Source organism: Sinohyriopsis cumingii, chromosome 1, assembly GCF_028554795.1.
Source record: "Sinohyriopsis cumingii isolate HCF-2022 chromosome 1, ASM2855479v2, whole genome shotgun sequence".
NCBI lineage: Eukaryota > Metazoa > Mollusca > Bivalvia > Unionida > Unionidae > Sinohyriopsis > Sinohyriopsis cumingii.
This window is the reverse complement of record NC_142961.1, coordinates 36,925,883-36,947,353: the sequence shown is the minus strand read 5'-3', so window position 1 is coordinate 36,947,353 and position 21,471 is coordinate 36,925,883. Positions and strand designations below refer to the sequence as shown.

At 39.1% G+C, this 21,471-nt stretch overlaps 1 protein-coding gene across 1 annotated transcript in view; it reads right to left on the bottom strand.

Moving 5' to 3' along the window:
- LOC149806713 (TPR repeat-containing protein DDB_G0287407-like) overlaps nt 1–21,471 on the bottom strand; it is a 152,743-nt gene that overhangs the window by 70,883 nt on the left and 60,389 nt on the right. Inside the window, exons 11-14 of the mRNA XM_089956818.1 lie at nt 8,123–8,230; nt 7,089–7,262; nt 6,565–6,752; nt 188–357 (exon numbers count right to left, since the gene is read on the bottom strand). Coding sequence (XP_089812944.1) covers nt 188–357; nt 6,565–6,752; nt 7,089–7,262; nt 8,123–8,230 — 640 coding nt within the window. The remainder of the gene's footprint in view (nt 1–187; nt 358–6,564; nt 6,753–7,088; nt 7,263–8,122; nt 8,231–21,471) is intronic.

The window sequence follows — 21,471 nt, the reverse complement described above, 5'->3', positions numbered from 1 at the left end:
TTTTTCGTACACTGAAATTAATAATTATTTTGTTGTGTACGAAAAATTACATGAAATACAGCAATACATTTTGTGTCTACTTCACATACAGTAAACATGACAAGAAAACATTTTTAAAAGCAGTACAATTCTGAAGTACAAATCTGAAGTACAATCCATTATATTTTGACTGGGATAAAGAAATTACCTTTTTCATCAAATGGTGAGGGAGGCATGAGAGAGTCTTCATTGCCCAGAATGGTTCTCAACTCTGATTCCAGGAGCCCTGCTGCTGATGCCTCTAGCAGACAAAGAGTTGCCACCACTAGGTTACCTCCCTTGGCACTTTCAAATCGCTGTAACAGCTCCTCTAACAAACTAAAATCACATGAGTAATAGTGAATATTCTAATGAATAATACAAGCCCTGAAAGAGATTATATACTGAGTACTTGCATCTTGTGTCTTTCAAAGGTCATATGTATTAGCTAACTGAAATTTACGATCTGCCTGTACATTAATACTGAATCTGCTGTTTTATCTAAATTCCTTATATAGGATCAAACACACTGTATGCCCAATTTTTTTAATGAATAAGTCTTCTTTAAATCTGTGAACAAACATTTCAGCCATTTAATGGAAATATAAGAAAAAGGTAAACACAAGAATGTTTACAACTGTAAAGGACAAGGAAAGATAAGAGTTGATTTTGGCCCCTAATCAGTTCCAGATCAAATTCCTTTAGATAAATGAGGTTCCTTCCTTGTCCATAATACACAATTAATTTTATAAAGAACCAATGTTTACAAAAAAGAAATCATATTCATTGACAATACTATGAGTGGACAGGCACTGGTTTCTTATTGTAGATCAAATGGGTCTCCAAAATGAAGGAAAGGTAAAAGAGATGAACTTATTTATATAAAGAACTAGGATAACTTTTGGACTCAAATTGGCTCTAAGTTATAATAATATTTTTCTGAATGCATCTATTATATCGGTACTTCACAGATAAGTTTTGCTTTTGATATGGGTAGTGTGTTTATAATGCAAAATGATGATGATGGCATTTAATATAGTAGAAAACATCAAATGATGTGCATCTACATTCCATGTATGTAAGTGACGTGTTCTGGTTACGTAGTACAGCATATATATTTGTGTATATATATATATATATATATATATATATATATATATATATATATATATATGAGCAGGAGGAAGTAGACCCTATTCTCTTTTCCATTCAGAATTATCAAAATTGATATGCTTCTTATTAGTTATATTATTCTAAAAGTTTCTGTTCAATATTGCAAACATTTTCTTATTCATTATAAGGTTTGTTGGTATCTTGTACAGTTCTCAATTGGATCACTAGGAATTGTTTTCTTGGTGAATATTTGGTTTTGCTGTCCCAATATAGTGTGATAGAAGATTTTTTTTGCAAGAACGTTTATTCATTCACACAATAACTTCTACTTCCTCTCAAAACCTTGAAGACAAAACAATTTTCAATACACAAGATATACATATTAGATCCCAACAACTATAAAACCAGTATCTATGGGAAATAACTCTTCCAAGATACTATTATAATTACCACTTCTTGTCACTGCTAGGTGGCTACCTGTATACTGGATGTTCTTCAATTTAATCTTCAGTGGAACATCAATGAGTTTTCTCAGTGAAACATTTTTCAATAAGAATTTCTTTGACACGACCCAATCACATTGGGAGAATAGTTTAAAGCAGGAGGAAATGCATGTACTTTCAACCTATCTTTTGGGGCCTTTTGGAGGGCATTATGACACTAGTCCTTAGGTGAAAACAGAACTATTTTTTTTAATGAGAAGCAGAACAACTGAATGATAATTGCTGGTGACACACTATTAGCATGAAGCATTAGATGAATGTTGATGAAAAATGTATGGTGCTTCCTTATGATGGAACTATTTCAAGTGCCATTAGGATCACCATCTTCTGTTCTTTCTGATGTAATGCTAAAATCATAAAGATAAAACATTTGAGAGGCTGACTATGCATACCAACCAACAGCTCAAATTATGTCTCTCTTTGATGACTTGCATTTAAATGCAAGGCTGGCAAACCAACCAACAACGCAAATAATGTCTCTATTTGATCACTTGCATTGATCACTTGCATTTAAACGCAAGGCTGGCAAACCAACTAAATGAAGAGCCTGAGCTGCTCCAGGAATCCTTATCTTCTTGGAGACTGCCTCTGTGTGCTTGACAATACATGCAAAAATAATCAGCCACTCAGGGCCCCCTTCTATGACATGAAGGGGAACCTGTACTCATGGGCTGCCAAAAAGAGGGAGCAAGTTCTCCTGTCATGACCGTATCAACAGTCAAAAGGCATGACACAAGCAAGAAAGTAAATCCTTGAAACCAGCATCTATGACATGTTATCTTGGATCAGTTTTCTTATCTAAAATTTAAGCTGTGAATGAGAAAGTAAAACATCGAATCCATAGTATCCTATTTTTCCTGTCCCAGCTGTCAAGAAGTTGCTGATGGCAAAGTACACAAAATCTTGGGAGTGGGCGGGGGACAGAGAAAAAAAAGTTACTAATATCAGACATGTTTGCAAATTTCTTCTGTGATAAAATACAAATCATTAGAGATAAGCTTGGCACCACAATTTCAATTGACTCGTCGTCACCATACAGGGATAGAAAATTTGAGAAGCAACCATTAGCAGCATTTGAACCTGTCTCTATCGATTTCAAACATACAATCCTGATGAAGAGTGCACCAAAGTCATGTGAACTTGATCCAATTCCAACATCACTGCTACTTGAGTGCTTAGATACAGTATTGCCTTCACTAACTGATGTTATTAATACCTCTCTCTCATCCGGTGAATTCCCATCATTTTTCAAAACTGCCAGTGTAAAGCCTCTGCTGAAGAAACCAACATTAGACCATAATGATTTAAAGAACTACCACAGAGTTTCTAATCTCCCATTCATATAAAAAATCTTAGAAAAGGTTGTTCTATCCCAGCTTGTATCTCATCTGAATTCAAACAGTCTTTTTAGCAATGTACAATCTGCATATCGCTCTTGCCACAGTACTAAAACTACTCTTCTAAAAGTAGTTAATGACATTCTCTCTGCTTTGGATAGCGGAAAAATTACAGTCCTCACCTTTCATGATTTGTCTGCAGCATTTGACACAATAGACCATGATATATTACTTCACCATCTCCAGTATGTATTTGGCATTCATGATACAGCCTAACTGTGGTTCAAGTCCTACTTGGTCAACAGGACACAACTTGTGTCTGTAAATGGAATACACTCCAACCCAGTTAATCTATGTTGTGGTATTCCACAGGGGTCTTTTCTTTGACCTGTTCTTTTCATCCTATACACTCAGCCACTCTCAAGTGTCATATATCATCATCCAGACTCACCAACTGTACACTGATGACACCCAAATATACAAATCTAGTCACCAAACTGAAGTTAATGCTACCATCCAAGGTGTAGAGAGGTGCATTTCTGATGTGAAATCATGGATGACATGTAACAAGCTGCAGATGAATGATGATAAAACTGAGGCCATTCTGATCACAACACAATGACTTTCTCATTCACATCCTTTACCTCAAACAATAAATATCAGCAACACCAACATTAAATTCACACAGTCAGTACGAAACCTAGGTGTTACTCTGGACAGTACTCTCACATTGCACCAACACGTCATGAACATATGCCAGGCTGCATATCTTGAGTTGAGACACATCAGCTCCATTCACAAATATCTTTCAGTTGATGCCACTAAAACAATTGTTTGCTCATTAGTACTTTCAAGACTGGACTATTGTAACTCAATTCTGTCTGGTTCATCTCAATATCTACTCCAGAAACTTCAGAAAGTTCAAAACACAGCTGCTCAGTTTATACTTAAGAGTACCACAATCAAAACACACCTCCCCGCTGCTCTGTACCCTACACTGGCTATCCATTCAATCCAGAATCAAACACAAAATTTGTTCTCTGTGCTATGTTTCACTGACGGACTCCAGTAAAACATACTTATCCGACCTTACCCAAGTGTACACACCAGCAAGATACTTACGCTCCTCTTCTGACAATCGTATACTCATTATTCCCACTATGAAAACAAGGTCATATGGACAATGTTCTTTTGCATACCAGGGCCTAGCAACGTGGAATGAATTGCCCACTGAACTTAGTCATAAAGACACAGTGATCCCATTCAAGAGTGCTCTTAAAACTCACTTATTTTAACTGCAAGAACAAACTTAAAGACCTAATTATGTTTCCTACCTTAAATATTTTCAGCATGTTTTTTATGTTTTCTGATTTCATGGTGTTTGTTTTTTGTAATCATATCATTATATATATTTGTTATCTTATAGGTGTTGTCTAATGTTGTAAAGCACTTAGAGCTTCTAAAGATTAGACGCTATACAAAATCATCATTATTATTATTATTATTATCTGGATAAGGAACATTCAGCAAAACAATACCAACTTTGATGATGGAAGGCTGAGAGAAATCCAACAGGTTGTGGTATGCATAGCTGCCAACCTTCCAGGCTCGCAATTAGTGAAAATAGGGATAAAAATTAGTGAATTCGGACATGAATTAGTGAAAAATACCATGACAATAACTCCATCCACTCTGACCGTCAATACCACACTATCTCAAGATCGCAAAATAAAACTAAAACACTACATATATGCAGAAATATATCTGCTTTTCTATTTATTATGGTATTCATAAACTTCACCTGTTCTTGTAGTTATTTATCAAGACATGATTCTGTGACAGACTTGAACTTCCTCAATTGCTTGATTGGAAATATGTTTTCAAAACAGTTCAGGCTTCTTGCCTGCTGGTTGATCATGGTGACTAAAATTGCTGACAAATTTTCTGCACCTAAGGAGGCCCTAAAGTCTGTCTTATTTTAACTCACTAGAGAAAATACGCTTTCACTGTCACTCTGTAAAGCATGCACAGGAGCTGCAGCATGAATTTAGACAGAAGCAAGAATCTCCCCAACTTTCCTCCACTGTTGGTCTACTCTTTCCACTCCTGTTAAAAGGGAAGTCACTGAGGAATCTGACATTGTTTAACTAGTGCAGCACTTTTGGTTCTTCCTCAGGAAAATTTGGAAGCGATCTTAGAGTCTGGGAACATTTGTCGGAACAAATGTTTAGCATGGTCTCCAGCTGATAAAGGTAGATTGTTTTCAACAAGAAGACTCACAAATAATGCTTCAGCATTGGTAGCTTGCAGGTTTTCCGTCGATGGCTTAAAATATTCCAGAGCTGAAATCTGTCGATGGCTTAAAATATTCCAGAGATGAAATCTGTGAATTCTATATTTTCCCAACCTCTATGTGTTTTTTGCAACCAATGTGCTTCATCGTATCGTCCCTGCCACCATGCTCGATACTAAAATTTGTGGCACACTGTGTGCAAAAAGCATGAGTATCAATGTTTGATGGCTGCTTGCATGGCCACTTTTTGGTATATTCCAAATTAAACTTCACTTTTTGAGCAATACATTTCTTTTTCCTTGGTGGTGAAGCCATTTTCAAGATTTTAGATATGATTCCGAATGGTAATTCAAATCAGTGTTGGTGACACTTGTGCGGAGCAAAATTCTGGTTAGGCCCCAGCTTCTCTCAAAAGCATTTGTAAAACTACTCTTATAAATATAGATTTAAATAGGCTAAAATGCTTGCTACCAGGCCAACTGTACCAATCGGCTGTAGTTTTACTAATATCACGACCAGCAGTACCAGACCATTTCCAATTGTCAGTATCATGACTAGCGCTTAACAGGAAATCGGTTATTTTATTCAAGATTTATACAAATTGAGAATTGGAGAATTCATGAATTTTTTGCTTATGGCGTGAATTTGTGAATCGCTGAAAAAGTTGTGAAATTCATACCAAAATCATGAAGGTTGGCAGCTATGGGTATGTATACATATATGATGCATCAAACAAAAGCTTAGCTGCCTGGAAAGCTTAACAGTGTGTCTTTCTTTTCTCTATACAATGTGGACTAGATAAATAGTATCTTTGGAAGTAACTCTTCCAAGATACTGTGTTATAATTTCCTCTGCTTGTCACTGCTCAGAGGCTACCTGTGTAGCAGATGTTCTTCAGGTAGTGGAAGGTAGTGATGTTAATTCTTAATGGCTATGTGACTGGGTATGTATTCAATGAAAAATATTTCTCTGCTATTAGGATACCATAATTCTACCATGAGAAACACATGATGATAATAAGCCAACCTACCCACCCATATCCAAGTTTACACCATTCTGCCAAATATCAATTTAAAAAAGTTTTGTCAAATTAGAAGAACATCTGAAACATTTTTAAAAATTGACAATGGTGGCTAATCATGGGAGAAATACTGGTACTGTCAGTGACTGTTTTTTCTTCTGGTTAATTCTTACAATAAAAATAATTATGTCCCTTGTTGCTAATTCTTACAATAAAAACAATTATGTTCCTTTTGCTTACTTGAGAATTGTATAAGGCAATTATGTTTTGAAAACTCACTTTAATAATCCTTCTGGAAGACAGTTTATTCTGCCATCGATCTTTTCTGGATCATCCAGCAAACATATTTCTTGGCATGCAACAGACAGCCAGAGTGGATTTTCTGAAGAGGGCTTTGATAACAATTTCTCCATTTGAGATTCTGATAAACTCTGCCTGTATTTCTTCATCAGCTCTTTTACAATGCCCTAGGAATAAAATGAAAATAATGATTTTATAATTACAACAAACAATACGTGATAGACAACTTTATACTGGCAACTAAAGATTGTTTTTAAAAAACATTTTCAGTCCTTAAACAATATAATTTCTGTGATTTATCAACCCTTTAAAATCTCTACAAATGATGCATGTATTTCTTCAAAAGGGTTTTTATTTTTATTTTTTTAATTCTCTTTACTTTTTTGAAAACATTCCAAAGAACAATAAAAATGCTGAAAATTTTATTCTTCCATCAATCTTTAAAGTTTAATGTTGGAATTAAATTTTAAAAAATTTAAACACCGAACAATATCTTATATTACCATTCTTGACTCTATATCCAGTGGGGAGACCTTGAGTTCTATGGGTTTGGTCTCCCTCTTCATAAGACCCTGATGTTGTGCTGAATCTGTCACCAAAGTGAAAATACATCGCACTTCAGGTGCCAGTTTTCGTGGTAACCAGCTCAAAACTCTCGCTGGCTGATCCTCTGAAAACTACAAAAAATATATCATAAAAATTACAGTGATATCCACAAATGTAGCTAATCCTGATATTATTTTAACACTGTCTACAACCCGTATTCTACCATCTAATCACCATCTCCAACTGAAAGCTAAAAAAAAAATCATGTACCAAAAGAATAGATCATACGTGTGCAGGAGAAGGGTTGTGTTGAGATGCTGCTTAAGTGGATTAAAGAGTTTTATCTCAAGTACACAGTTTTATATTTTTTTAAATAAAATTTCAGGTGGAGTGCAATTTCCGACATGTAATTTTCGAATGATTTAAAAGGTGTCCCACAACTTACGACTTGAATAAAACGATGTGTCCCAGAACATATAGTGCACAAAAAAATTACTTTTAATATTAATTTATGGTGTCCCAACAAATATGGTGTCCCAACATATACAGTAAATACGGTAATGAACATTCATGGTCTACAGCAGATGCTATGAAATATTTAAATTTTACACAGTGAAAAAGTAATGGGATATGCAATACTTTTATTCAAAATTATGGTGTAGTCACTGCATAATCCATTTTCATTACATCATTATTTTTTCAAACAGAAATTGTGATGAGCATAGGGTCAGATGTTCTTGTGCAAGTATAGGGTCTATTCTCAGGATAAGGAGTGCAACAAAAAAAACAACATAAATCACAAATTTTTGAAAATTTGGCACAAAAACTAAAATTTTAAAGAAGTATGTATTACTTACTAGTAACAATTTTAATGCCAATAACTGATGACTTAACTATTTGTAAAACTGAATGTTGCTACAATGATTTACAGATTTTCAGGCACAAATCCAAATCTGCTTCTATCACACTTGATTTATGTTTTAATGCATACCTGATTAAGGGCATCCACAAATATAATAAGAGGCGAAGTATTAGGGTTGGAAAGCATTGAGCAGCACATCTGTGCAGCTGATCCCAAGTCTTTTGGCATATTGGAATCCTGAAACAGTTAATGTCAAAACACTGAAAAAATTATATAAAAACTTTATAAAGCAAGATGCAATGAAAATCATCTTCTGTACATATGTTTATGATTACCATAACTTTATATTTACAAATTTAGAACATGCACTGTCTTACCTATCTCATAAACTGCCCTCCAATACTTTGATCTATGACCTCCTTTGCAGGAAGTTTCTCATCACTTGGTAAACCATAATGCTGACAACCGACTAATCCAAGATATACAGTCATTAAAATACATTTTTTGATCATGTTCTGCCAAACTGACAAGCCTGGTACATGAAAATCAAGAAGATAGGTGTGTCTATCTGAGACACATAACATGTAACATAATTTGATCTTTGTTTCTAAACTATACAGGATGTACTGTACATACAATTTAACAGCTGAAGGGCTCAGAACACATCAAATGATGGCATTGCATGCTAACTGCATTGAGCAAGGGGCAGCTGGTCAGGTGTTTCGTTCCCATGTGGAAAGAGATCCAAACTGAGAGGGATCTAAGCTGAATTTAACTACTCTTAAGGCATGGTGTTAATGCTAAAAATAACTGATGGTACAACTTTACGGACAGTGTGTTTGATTTAGATTTTTAACCTAGCTTTAACAATTTTCCAGTCATATCGCTATGATGTCTGCAGTCTGACAGTTTTAAAGTGATGTCTAGCACTGGGGCATCATGCCGCAGACATGTAGCACAACGTCCCACCCTGTCACATTATCTTGACACCAGGCCGACTAGTCATAATACTAACCTTAATGCTGAGTACCAAGCAAGACAGCTGTTAGTACCATTTTTAGAAGTCTTTGGTATGACTCGGCCGGGGTTCAATCCCACAACCTTCCACATCCATGACAGACGCTCTAACCACAGGCCACCAGAGCATTAACTTTATGGACAGTGTTTTAAGTCAAAGATCATATGCATGTACTTTAATAACTGATTAACTTGGTGCTACTGGCTGCATTGGCTCCCTTTATGTTGAATATAAGTGTGTCTGTGTCTGATTTGAACTTTTAACATAGCTTTAACAATATTTCAGTCATATCACTACGATGTCTGCAGTGAGGCAGTTTATGGTGATGTTTAGCATGGGGGCATCATGCCGCAGACATGTCATGATGTCCCACCCAGTCACATTATCCTGACACCAGGCTGACCAGTCCTAACACTAACCTCGTAATGCTAAGCACCTAGCAAGGCAGCTGTTAGTATCATTTTTATAAGTCTTTGGCATGACTCAGCCAGGGGTTTGAACCCATGACCTCCCGCATCCAACGCAGATGCTCTAACCACTAGGCCACCGGAGCGGTCGAATATAAAGTGACTGATCTTGACAGGTGTTTGATTTGTGCTCATACAAGTAGAGGTAGTATTGTTTTCACCTTTGAAGTGACCTCCATTTGTTATTGGTATTGTTCTGTTATTTCATATTCTTTATTTATCTTTTTTTGTGTATCTATAAAGGATAATTAATGAAATTAAATACATACAAATATGTGAACTTTAACATGCAGAACCAACAATTTACCGTATATACTATAGTATAAGCCCGTTTGCTTATAAGCCACCCCCCCCAAACTGAATAAACACTAAAATAGTGCATGACCCACATATAAGTTGACCCACAACTCCGTGACATTATGCAGTAAATTCTAAATGCATTTATTTAGGCAAACTTATCTTAAAAATTATGAAAAAGAGATGGTATAAACTTGTTTGAAAAGTAAGTTATTTAATTTTCTGTTTTCGTATAGTTTCTGCCCAATTTAAATTTACATATAACTTGATCAAACAATGACAAGAATTGAGCATTCATGAGTTGCTGTAACACTACCTCTCCCTTTTGACTCAATTATCGTTTGTTTATGCATTATTGCACCAGTAATTACATTTTTATTTTGCCTTGAAATTGTAAATAACTAACTCATTAAAATGTGACCCCCATCATGACAACACAAAGAACAACAATATAGCTTGATTCAGCACTCGCAATTAAGCAATAGAACGTATTTATATCATAGCACCACCGCATGTACATGGTAGGTTTAAACATCCGCTGAATTAAGTTCATCCCTTGAAGTCGAAATCATGGGAACCACTGCACTAAACTTTAAAGATATCTCCAAAATACAATAATGAAGTTTCAGAAATAATGCTTCGAAAACTATGCCAATGCCATAAAAGCTGAGTCATAGTTTGCTTTGATGTAAGTGACCTTACACCATACCTGTAAACTCTCATGCATAAACCACAAAAATAAAACTGTTGACAATTAATTTCAATCCCAAGAATGATCACTATGAATGCTATAACTCCAGATGCTATAGCGCCATTGCCACCAAAGAAACTTACACAAGTGAACACCTGGCATTTTTATACCATATATACGAACGTTAATTACAGTCGTTAAATTAAAAGGAATGAATGAAAATACATAACATGCAGCATATGTTTTCTCAAAAAACTAATTCAGACTACATATGTTTATAGTAAATAATGCTAAATGCCTCACAAGTTGACAATAAGGAAACAAGGTCGGATATACAGCAAGGGGAAAATAGTTGCCACATGTACGGTACCATAAGACTGCCTATTTAGGTACCTTCAGTTAACCAAAACTGAGAATCCTTTATTTGCCAAACAATTGCTGGTGCTTGCATAACACACAGTAGTGTAGAACATGGTTTCTTTGAATTATGATGGAAGGCAAGTCATTTTCACAAAATAGTTACATCGATAAGCAGAATTAACTTTTAATTGCTTGTTTATTTAGGACTAACCTTTAGCTATTGTGCAGTTTGGCCACAGCTGACCTGAATATGAATTTCACTCACATTGGACCCGTAAGATCGGTCAATATTTTGTGAAAACAAGGTTTTAAAAATGCCTTGAAAAACCTCCCACTTTAGGTTCCAATCTCCCTATTATTTAAATTCTGTCTCCGTACTTGGATTTTGACATGTTTACAGGTTTGCCTTACATCCCATTTTACAAAACTACAGTAATCATGCTAATATTATGGAATCAATGTACTGGTATAGTTGCTGGTCAAAATTCCTTCTTAACACAAGCCAGTTTCAGGGTTTTAATGATTAACTGGCCTGTATTGCTGTCAGAAAATGAAAGACAAATCAGGCCAACTATCAATAAAGGAGAAACCAAAAGATCAAGCTTTCCTTTGTGTGGAAAGTTATGCTGTTGTTCAGCCAAAACACAAAACTAAAGTAGATTGATGATGATCTTAGTTGATTATAATGAGAATTTTAGCATTTATTACCACTTTTCATGAACATGCAAGTTATGCTGGTTATGTGCCTTGTACAATTAAACATGGTTACATTTTCATACCTCAGTTTGTAGGATAGCTTATATCACTGAAAATGAGTAACTTGTGAGCGCGTGATTCAACATAAATGAAACAGCTATTAAGGATTAGCTGAATGTTATCTGGAAGAATGCAATTTGGTCAAAACAATGAATAAAGCAAAAACTGCATCTAATATGTTTGGGAATAAATAAGGATTTAAGTGACGCTATGCACGCTTTGCACTGTATAAGTACTGTACAATATAGTTCAGCCTGGTCGCCTGAGTAAACTCAACTGGCCTGCAAATTATGAAGTCTGTATTTACCTTTATTTAGTTTCGTGTTGGAGAAATCAGAAAACATGCACATGCAAAATAATAGCAGCATCAACCATAGTACGTTATAACAGTTTAATAAGTGTCGGGACACCGAAAATGATTTTTTCTAACATGCATATATCTTAGGACATGGAAAAAATTATTTTTTTGTGTCCCAAGATTTATGGCCATTACAGAAGTCAACAAAAAGACTTAAAAACTGTCAAGCTTAGATATTGGCCTGCAGATAAGCTTACCCCCCACCCCTTCTTCCAGTGCTTTATTTTTTCCTAAATTATTCGCTCTTATAAGCAAGTATATATGGTAAGTACCCAATAAAATGTTCTTTCTTTTATAAAACCACAAAAATTTTGACCCACAAAAAGAAAGCAAATTTTTAGTCAATTGTGTTTCTCCGAGAATACTTACCCGATCACATTAACGTTAGGGATATAAGCCTGCTACCTCTCGAATCCAGCCCTACTAAAAGACGAAAATTTGTCTTTTCTGTCTATTTCATATAGACCAAAGGGCAATAAATCTTGCCCCTTACCTGCCCTTGCCACCGCCAGGTGTCACTAGTTTTTTAAGCTGAGCAATATATATTATACGAGGATGCTCGCATAGCGGGGTGGTTGGGAGGGTTTTTAAGTAATGTGATCGGGTAAGTATTCTCGGAGAAACACAATTTACTAAAAATTTGCTTTCTCCTTCAAATACGTTCCCCGATCACATTAACGTTAGGAGAATAATAGGAGGAGGGAATGCTGAGCATCCTACCTCCACCCCGGGTACCTTCTAGGGAATGATGGCTGGATTCCCCATTTGAACAATAACCTTTTCTCCTAATTTCATCAGCAACACAGCCTAGGGTCCCATGATATGTGACCCCTATATACGGTTAAGAAGACAGTTATTGAAATCTTCTTACCTATGAAATTTCACTGGCGAATCCAGCGAAGCTGATAGGCTGTGCTGATTGTTTTAAATGGGTCTGGTGGTCATCTGGGCTGCCGACACCGGACCTACTAGATTCAAGGTTTGCCTCTGCAAAGCCAAATCTCTGAGATAAAAACTGGAGAAGGTTGACTCTGCATGCCAGCCAACAGCTTCTATTATATCTCGGATCGAAACATTGCGTTCAAATGCCAGGCTCGCCGAGATTGCTCTAATCTCATGAGCCATAATCTTCATGAGGCAACTCTGATCTTCTGAGACCTCAGAGTATGCTGAGCGTATAACCCACTTCAGCCATGAAGCAAGGGCTTGAGGGGTGGTATCCTGTTTACCAGCTTTGACCGGAAGAAAGAGGTGCTTACGTGTGTCCTGACACGCCTCTGTGCATTTTTCAATAGCGCTTGAGTGCATGAACAGGATCTTGCATGGCTGTTGCTCTTGACTTACCTATGGAAGAGAGCGAGCGAATGATGATTCTTTGATTGCCAATGGATGGTAACCTATTTTTGGCTACAAAGCCTGGTTGCGTCAGGAGGACCACCGAACCATCTGATCTGAACTGAAGAAAGTTCGGGTCACTGGAAAGGGCATGTAACTTGCTCACCCTGCATGCTGAAGCTAAGGCTATCAAGAAACATGTTTTGTATGATAATAGCTTTAACGAAGTGTGGGCTAAAGATTCAAATTTGTCTGAATTGAGCCATGTTAAAACCCAGGACAGATTCCATTTTGGAAACAGGGTGAGGGATTTTGGTTGATTGAAATCAAAATTGGCTAAAAGATCTGATAGATCTTTGTTATGCCCAATATCACATCTACCATAATGGCGGAATGTGTCTGATATCATGGAGCGGTAGCCTTTGATAGTAATTGGGGCCAACTGTTTCTCCTCGAAAAGCCAGAGAAAAAAGTCGGCCATTTGAGGGACTGAGACACTCAAAGGGACGATGTTATTGATATGGCACCAGTCCCTGAAAACATGCCACTTTCCCTCGTAAGCCTTCAGAGTGGATGGCCTTCTTGCTCTTGAGATTCTCTCCACAATCGAAGGTTTAAATTGTTTGTCTCGCAAGGCTGCCTGGACAAGAGCCAAGCGTGAAGAAGACGGTCCGGGCAGGGGTGGAACACCTGTGACCGCGGTTGTTTGAGAAGATTTGGGCTGGTTGGAATCTTCCTGGGTAGATCTATCGCTAGATCGAGTAGATCGGTGACCCAGGGCTTGTTCCATCTGAGATGGGCAATCAGAATCATCCGACAGTTCTGACCCCTTAACCTCTGGATTATTTTCAGTACCAAAACTGTGGGAGGGTAGGCGAATGCCCCCAACCCCTCCCAGCTGATTGACAGAGCATCCACAGCCCAAGCCTCTAGGTCTGGAACCGGAGAGACGAAGGTGGGCAACTTGCGATTCCACCTTGTCGCAAAAAGATCGATCATCGGACGCCCCCAAAGTGTGCAAATCCGAAGAAAGACTGATTGATGGAGTGACCATTCCGTGTGAATGACTTGACCTTTCCTTGATAGAGTGTCGGCCAAGACATTGAGTCTGCCGGGAAAGTGTCTGATTTGTACGTTGATGTGGAGGTTGTCGCACCAACATAGAAACTGCCAGATCAGAATGCACAGGTCTGGTGATTTGGTGCCCCCTTGTTTGAGGAGGTAAGTCACCACCACAGAGTTGTCTGACATAATGAGGACAGTTTTTCCTGAGAGCTGATCCTTCCAGAAATGAAAGGCATTGATGACAGCCCTCATTTCTAAAAGGCTGATGTGGAGAGGCCTCTCCCCTGGCTCCCACGTGCTGCTGACTGTAGTGAAGTCCGGCAACAGGTGGGCACCCCAACCGTAGGTACTGGCGTTGATACATACCGTTATCTCCGCCTGGGGCATCTCCAGAGGAATCCCCGTGGACAGCCAACCGGGGTTGTGCCCCTGATGCAGGAACAATCGTATCTCGGGCGTGATCATTATTGTTTGATTGAGGGGACTTGAAAAGGGGCACCACTGTGCCAGTAACGTCATTTGTAAGGGACACATAAAAAGACAGCCAAATGGGATCAAGTTTGCCGCCGCATTGAATAATCAGAGGAGTTGCAAGAATTCTCTCGCTGAAATCCACGTCCTGTTGGAAACGGACTCAACGAGTTCGACGATCTGGATTACGCGAGCTCAAGGAAGCCGTACCAGATTCAGATCAGTGAGAAACTCCATACCCAGATGGACAAAACGCTGGGATGGACGGAGATCGGACTTTTTTCAGTTCACCAGAAAGCCTAGATGATCTAAAAGTGCTAAAAGATCATTTCTGCCTTTGAGCAGAATAAAACTTACCATATGTTTCTGGAGGATGTCGTCCAAGTACATTGCCATCCCTGCAGATGAAGTCGAGCGGAACAGGGTGACGACGCAATCCATAACCTTGGTAAAAGCCCAAGGGCTGATGTTGAGGCCAAAGGGTAGGACCTGGAACTGATAAACCGCGTCGCAGTCAGCGAATTGGAGAAATTTCCATGACACAGGGTGGATAGGGACGTGAAAATATGCGTCAGTCATATCTAGACTGACGGCATACTCGTCCCGCCGGATGGAAAGATGGAATGATCTCGCCGTTTCCATCTTGAATTTCGGTGGTAAAATGTATTGGTTGAGGCAACTCAGGTTGATGATTGGCCTCAACTTGCCTTTTGCCTTCTGGATAAGAAACAGTCTGGAATAAAACCCCGGTGATTGCGTTTTTTTTCACAATCTCCATCGCCCGTTTTTCTATGAGTGACCGTATCTCCTGTTGTAGAAAGGTATCCTTCTCCCGATCGGAAGTCTTCATAAGAGGGGAGAGGAGGACAGGGGAGGGGGTTGGATAAATGAAATCCGAAGTCCATCTGTAATGACCTGGATCACCCAATCGTTCTGAGGAAAAAAGGTGGTCCAGTGGTCCTGAAATTGCAGGAGGCGGCCGCCCACAGGTAGGCTATCCGCGGGTGGTGGAGAGGGTATGTCAATTTTTAGAGTTAGGAGGCTTGAAGACGGAGAAACTTTGTTTCTTACTGCCTCTGTATGGTTGCCTCCTAGCTTGATTAGACTGTTGTCTCCTGGCATTGGGTTGAGATCTATACTGCACATTTGATTGTAAGAATCCCTTGTCCCTGGTCCGCCAATCATCCCTCCGCTGTGGCAGGGGCTGATTTTTTTCTAAACGCCTGCGAGGGTTGGGCGGCAAGTTGGAGGGGCAGTTCCTGAGCTGCCTGCTTCTGAACTTCTTCAATTTTTCCTCCAAAGAGTAAAGGCAACCCAAACGGAGTCATCCGTAAAGCCAGAGTATGATGGGGCTTGAGCGACGTGGACCGCAGACATGCGTCACGTCGTATCAGGTCTAAGTTGGCAGAAGCAGTCAACGTATTAGCCATGGAATGGTGAGCTGCCCTGTTAATGACAATCCGGGCCATCACTTCCCAAGCGTGGTCATTGTCGGATTTTTCTGCGAGTCGGAAAATGGCTAATGAAGCCAAGTCTAACATTGAAGACATAGCGACCACGTTCCGGACTAGCTTTGACGTGGCATGGAACACATTTTTGTCCACTTTGTAAAACAGTGGAGCGGACATGTGAACTGCTGCCATATTTTTGTCCAGGGCCAGAAGATCCGTACTGAAGGCATCTGAATGAGTTTTGTACCAGCAACACGAGAATGTCGCTGGTACTTGGCTTTCTGAAAAGAACGCCTTAGCATTCCCCGGATCACCTATTCGTCCTGATAGACAATCATTAGTCTCCATAATTTTTGTCGACTGGGGAAGGAGCCGGAAGGACGGCGTCTCTTCCTCCCCGTCGAGATCTACAGATGCCTTAATTTTGTAGTCTTGAGTGGCGGTAGGAGGTGGAAAGCATTCTGAAGTTGCCAACACCCTACAAATTTCTTCCACAGACGCCTTGAAGCCAAACTCAGTCCGTTCCATGATTGGATCTGTGTACGGCTGATTTGCAGGAGTTTCATCACCCTCACTGTGTGCCAAGTCGTGTTCTGTAATAGCTTGCATTTCTGGATAGAGCATACCAGGTAGCATAGATGACGCGATTCCGTCATCTTTAACACTGTCACTAACTCTCCGTTGTGGATAAGCCATGAACTTATGGACGGACGGCCCTGCCAGCTGGTTTGTCTGGCTTGTGGTCAGTCTGAATGTTGGCGATGGTCCTGCTATCGCCGGTACCGGCTGCTCCAATGGCCTGGCTGGACGGACAGATTTCTCACTAAAATCTCCGCCATAGTAATGGTATGTTGCCGGCAGTACAGCTTGACGGACAGATTTATCACTAAAATCCCCATAAGTATTGTTTGGTCGGGCCGTTTTTAGCAATAGGGTCCCCATGCTGGGACAGCTGGACAGCCGGTGACGTAGAGGTTGTACAAAGAAATGGATCCGATGGATCCGGTAAAAACCCCATGCATCCTGACTTACATGCCCAAAGGCCATGCTCGGACATGTGGGGGGACTTACGCCCACTGGGCAGCCTAACATTGGGGGAACATTCCCCCAAAGAGTCAGAAAAGGCTGTGGAAGCGAGCGAGGGAAATAAGGGCAATATCTGGCCTGATGTCAATAGCTGCGTCGTCGTTTCCTGGACCAAACGACGCATCTGTTCAAAGCTGGACTGTTGTACCCTGTCAATATTATTTTCCTCCATTGCCGCTGATGTTACTGTGGCTGACGGTTGCAAACGACGAACTTTAGGTGAAGGGGGGACCACAAGGCTCGCAATGGAGGCTGTCTTCGGATGTATACTGAGGACATCAATGCTATCTTTCTTCGACTTATTCCGTCTATCCCTCCCTTTTGCTGCCTTCTGGACTACATCAGCCCACGTTTGCTCTGTCCAAGTATTACACACGCTGCATGGTATAGATGATGTACACTTGGTACATACAATACAAGAGTCATGGTTTTCTTCTTTTGCTTTAAACTTTTTGCATTTCATGCATTTGGTTGACATTTCTACTGAAATGACACAAGAAAAGAAAACAAAGCACAAATTATCAATTCAGCATGTTATTAATTCGCTAATACCACAACCATTACTAACGGAGTAAGCAAAATTAGTCAGTGTCACTTTAACTCTTAACTGACAACACAAGATCCACAATAGCGTGTGTAACATGGTCTTCAGTAAACGAAATCCATAAGGGTGACAAAGTCACTCAATTTTGAAAAACACTGTTAAAATAATGTATACAACCTGTAGAAGAATCATTGTCCAACGCAATAAATCCAAATTTAACTTCGGATGGTCCAATTTAATGCTAAGATGGCTTGGATTGTTTGGAGGTATAATGTACGTGTTATCAGTACAAGCGAAGCTTAAAAACTAGTGACACCTGGCGGTGGCAAGGGGAGGTAAGCGGCAAGAGTTATTGCCCTTTGGTCTATATAAGATAGACAGAAAAGACGAATTTTCGTCTTTTAGTAGGGCTGGATTAGAGAGGTAGCAGGCTTATATCCCTAACGTTAATGTGATCGGGGACCGTATTTGAAGGAGAAATTATGCTATAGAAGGAGTTCAGCAACAGACTTTCAGAAAACTGGGTTCCTGCCACAAATTTAAGAAAAGATTCCAGACCAAAATATAAAAATTTCCAGACCTCCCAAAGAGCTCCAAATTCATATACTAAAACTTCTCCCAAATGCAAGAGTAGTAATGTTATCAGTTTCTGTCTAAGACAGTTGTAACAACAAAAATGTAAGACTTTTTAGTCATTTTTCAATTTTTCCAGGCATTTTCAAGACCTGGAAAAGCAATTTTCAAATTTTAGACTGTTTCCAGAATTCAAGACCTGCTTAAAAATCCTCAGAAAATAATTGCAACTCTGAAGAATTTTTTTTTTTATTAGCAACTAAATTTTCTCTAATTATGACAATAATCCTTGCTAGATAAATTTATTTTACTCAAAAACAAAACAGAAACAGCATGGTATGTAGATGTTGTACAATTTCATGTATCTAGATGGTCAGTTTGCTCTGAACATGTTGTAACACCCTTGGGGTGAAGGGTCAAAGTGAGACTTCATGACAAAGGACTCTTTCCCTTTGCAACACGGTCAGAGAGGTCCTTGTTCTGGCCTATATTCTCTCTTCATTGATGACAGAATTTGTCGAAGACTGTAGTTTGGTGGCCCTTCAAAGATTAGGAATAACTTCTTCTGTTTGGAAAACCGAAAGGACTGAATGTGTTTCTGCTTATAACACTGGATGAAAAACTCTCATGATTTTTTAAGATTAGACAGAATTACAATTCCCATTGCCATTTTTCAAGTCTTGAGCAAGAGAGGAGTGAGGAACAGTGTATGCCGTGAGACCATTCTACCTCAGGAAAATGTCACTGACGACAGCTTATATAAGGTGATGAATGCATAATGAGGACTCCCGAGGGGATCAGACCCAACTCACTTGTAGGAAAAAAGGCTGGAGGTGGACACCCCAGTATGTCATGCTAGCGTCAGTGCAGATCCTGATTTACAATGGTTCATCTTGCAGCCGGATGCCCCCTATAAGCCAAATAATGTCCTCCCATTCATTGGGATGGGACTCCATTATAGTCTGACACTAGTGCCTATGTCTAGCAGGCAAAGATTATCTGGCACTGAAATAGAAGGATCATCTGCCGGAGTTTGATGAACATGAGAGGATCCAATGTCATCTCGAGAGACCCAAGGGGTACAGAAACTACCAAGCTGAAATTCAATTCCATCATCAAATGGTAGACAGGACAAAGATGATTTCAAGACCTTTTCCTAAGAATGGCATAGTCATTTCAAGAGGATTTAGAACTCCAGGCCCAAATGACTAAAATGCTTGGATGGCATGATCTCTGGATTTGTCCTTGTTGTCAAGGTGCCCAAGGCAAAGCCACACTGAAAGCAGCAATTGCATGTCTTGTCACAAAACTGACCAAGCAGCAAGGATAAGGTTTGCCTACTGAATTTGCATTGTGAACAATCTCAACTGTCCTTTTTGTAAGGAGACTGCATATTAATGCAACCAGATGTCTGTTTGTTCAGGTCTTATTAGATGTATGTAATGATGAGCGCCATTAATAATCAGAGAGGGGTACATACTGAATATGGTCTGATTATCCTCTAAAACAAACACTATCTATCCTCTAAAACAAACACTATCATCTACAGGTCCATGGGTCAGTTTCTCCTGTTCCATGGAAAGTTTGCATTCCTCCCAACTGGACATTAGAAACTGTAATCAAGGCAATCCTGGAGACAGGATCAAAGGCAGGGATACCACCTGTTTTGCATGTATTAGGGGGACCATTCTGGTTTCTCTGATCTCCCCAAGGAAATAATGGAAAGGCTCTGGGTCACTGGTTTGTGAGGTTTGCCTTTTAGGTGTACTGTTGCAATAAATTAAAACAATAGCTATGTGATATATTCCCAGCGGACACTGAGACAAATGCCAGGTGAAGATTTAGTGATTAATGGATGCAGCTGTGGCATTAGGAGAGTGTTGAGCTGCTGTTGCCACATCAGTTACACAAGAGACCAACTCTCAAGCATGTGTGTCAATGAAGGGTTTTTTAGGCTATGTTCATTTTATTGAAAAAGTAGATATGGAAGCCAAGTTGAACATGGATCCTATTGCTATTACATTTCAAAGCAGCTGTTTCATTTCAAGGATGGACTTCTGGTCCAAAAACATTAAAGAACGTTGAAAGTCCCAGGCCTAGTATCTCTGTCAACAGCTGAAACAACTGGGTGAAAGGTCAGTAGATGTGCATTGTTGCATACTGCAGTATAATTGCTGGCCATTGCCGTTTCAAAAGACAAGGGTCTAGAATGAAGCTTGTCAGCAACTTCACCATACTGTGGTAGTTTAACCAGACTGTTGAAGTTACTACAGTAACAGGTGCACTTTCTTGACAAAGAGATCAGTGGATATGGGAATTTGGTAAGAAGCCTTTGGTGGCTTAGAAGTCAGAGGTATACAGAACTCTGGAGACTGAGGCTGGAAAACCTTGTTGATCACTGCATGGAAGACAGAGTCTTTTCTGAAGACTACTTTTTGTACTTTTGTTACTAAAGCTAATCTTGGGAGGGTTGGATTTGTGAAGTAATAGTCATTCATGTATTATGATTAGGTAATACATCTGAAGAAGAAACTGTAAACCTATATAAGCCTATATACAAAACCTAAACAACTGAGATCTTGATGACATTAGCTTAAGCACAATTCTTACACAAATCTATCACAAATATTGAACTCACAAGTGTTACAAGTTCTGCCAATCAGATGCAAGATAAACTCACCTCATTAATATAAATAAACATTAACAATAACAGAACATGTCTGAGGTCTTGACAAAACAAGCTCACATACAAAATCTGTTCAAATTCTGATCAGAAATGATTCCTCTAAAGTGTTTACAAACAAGTGCTGACATGTGGATGGTCAACACACTACAGACAAAAGGTCAAGCCAGATGCTCACTTGACCGTTGGGCAGGTGAGCTAACACAATTATTAAAACTACTACACATTTTACATATGATTATGCTGATGCAAATCTGTCTACCCTAAATTCTATCTCAAACCTTATTCAAAATATCAAGCCCACTCCAAATCATATTCCAAGG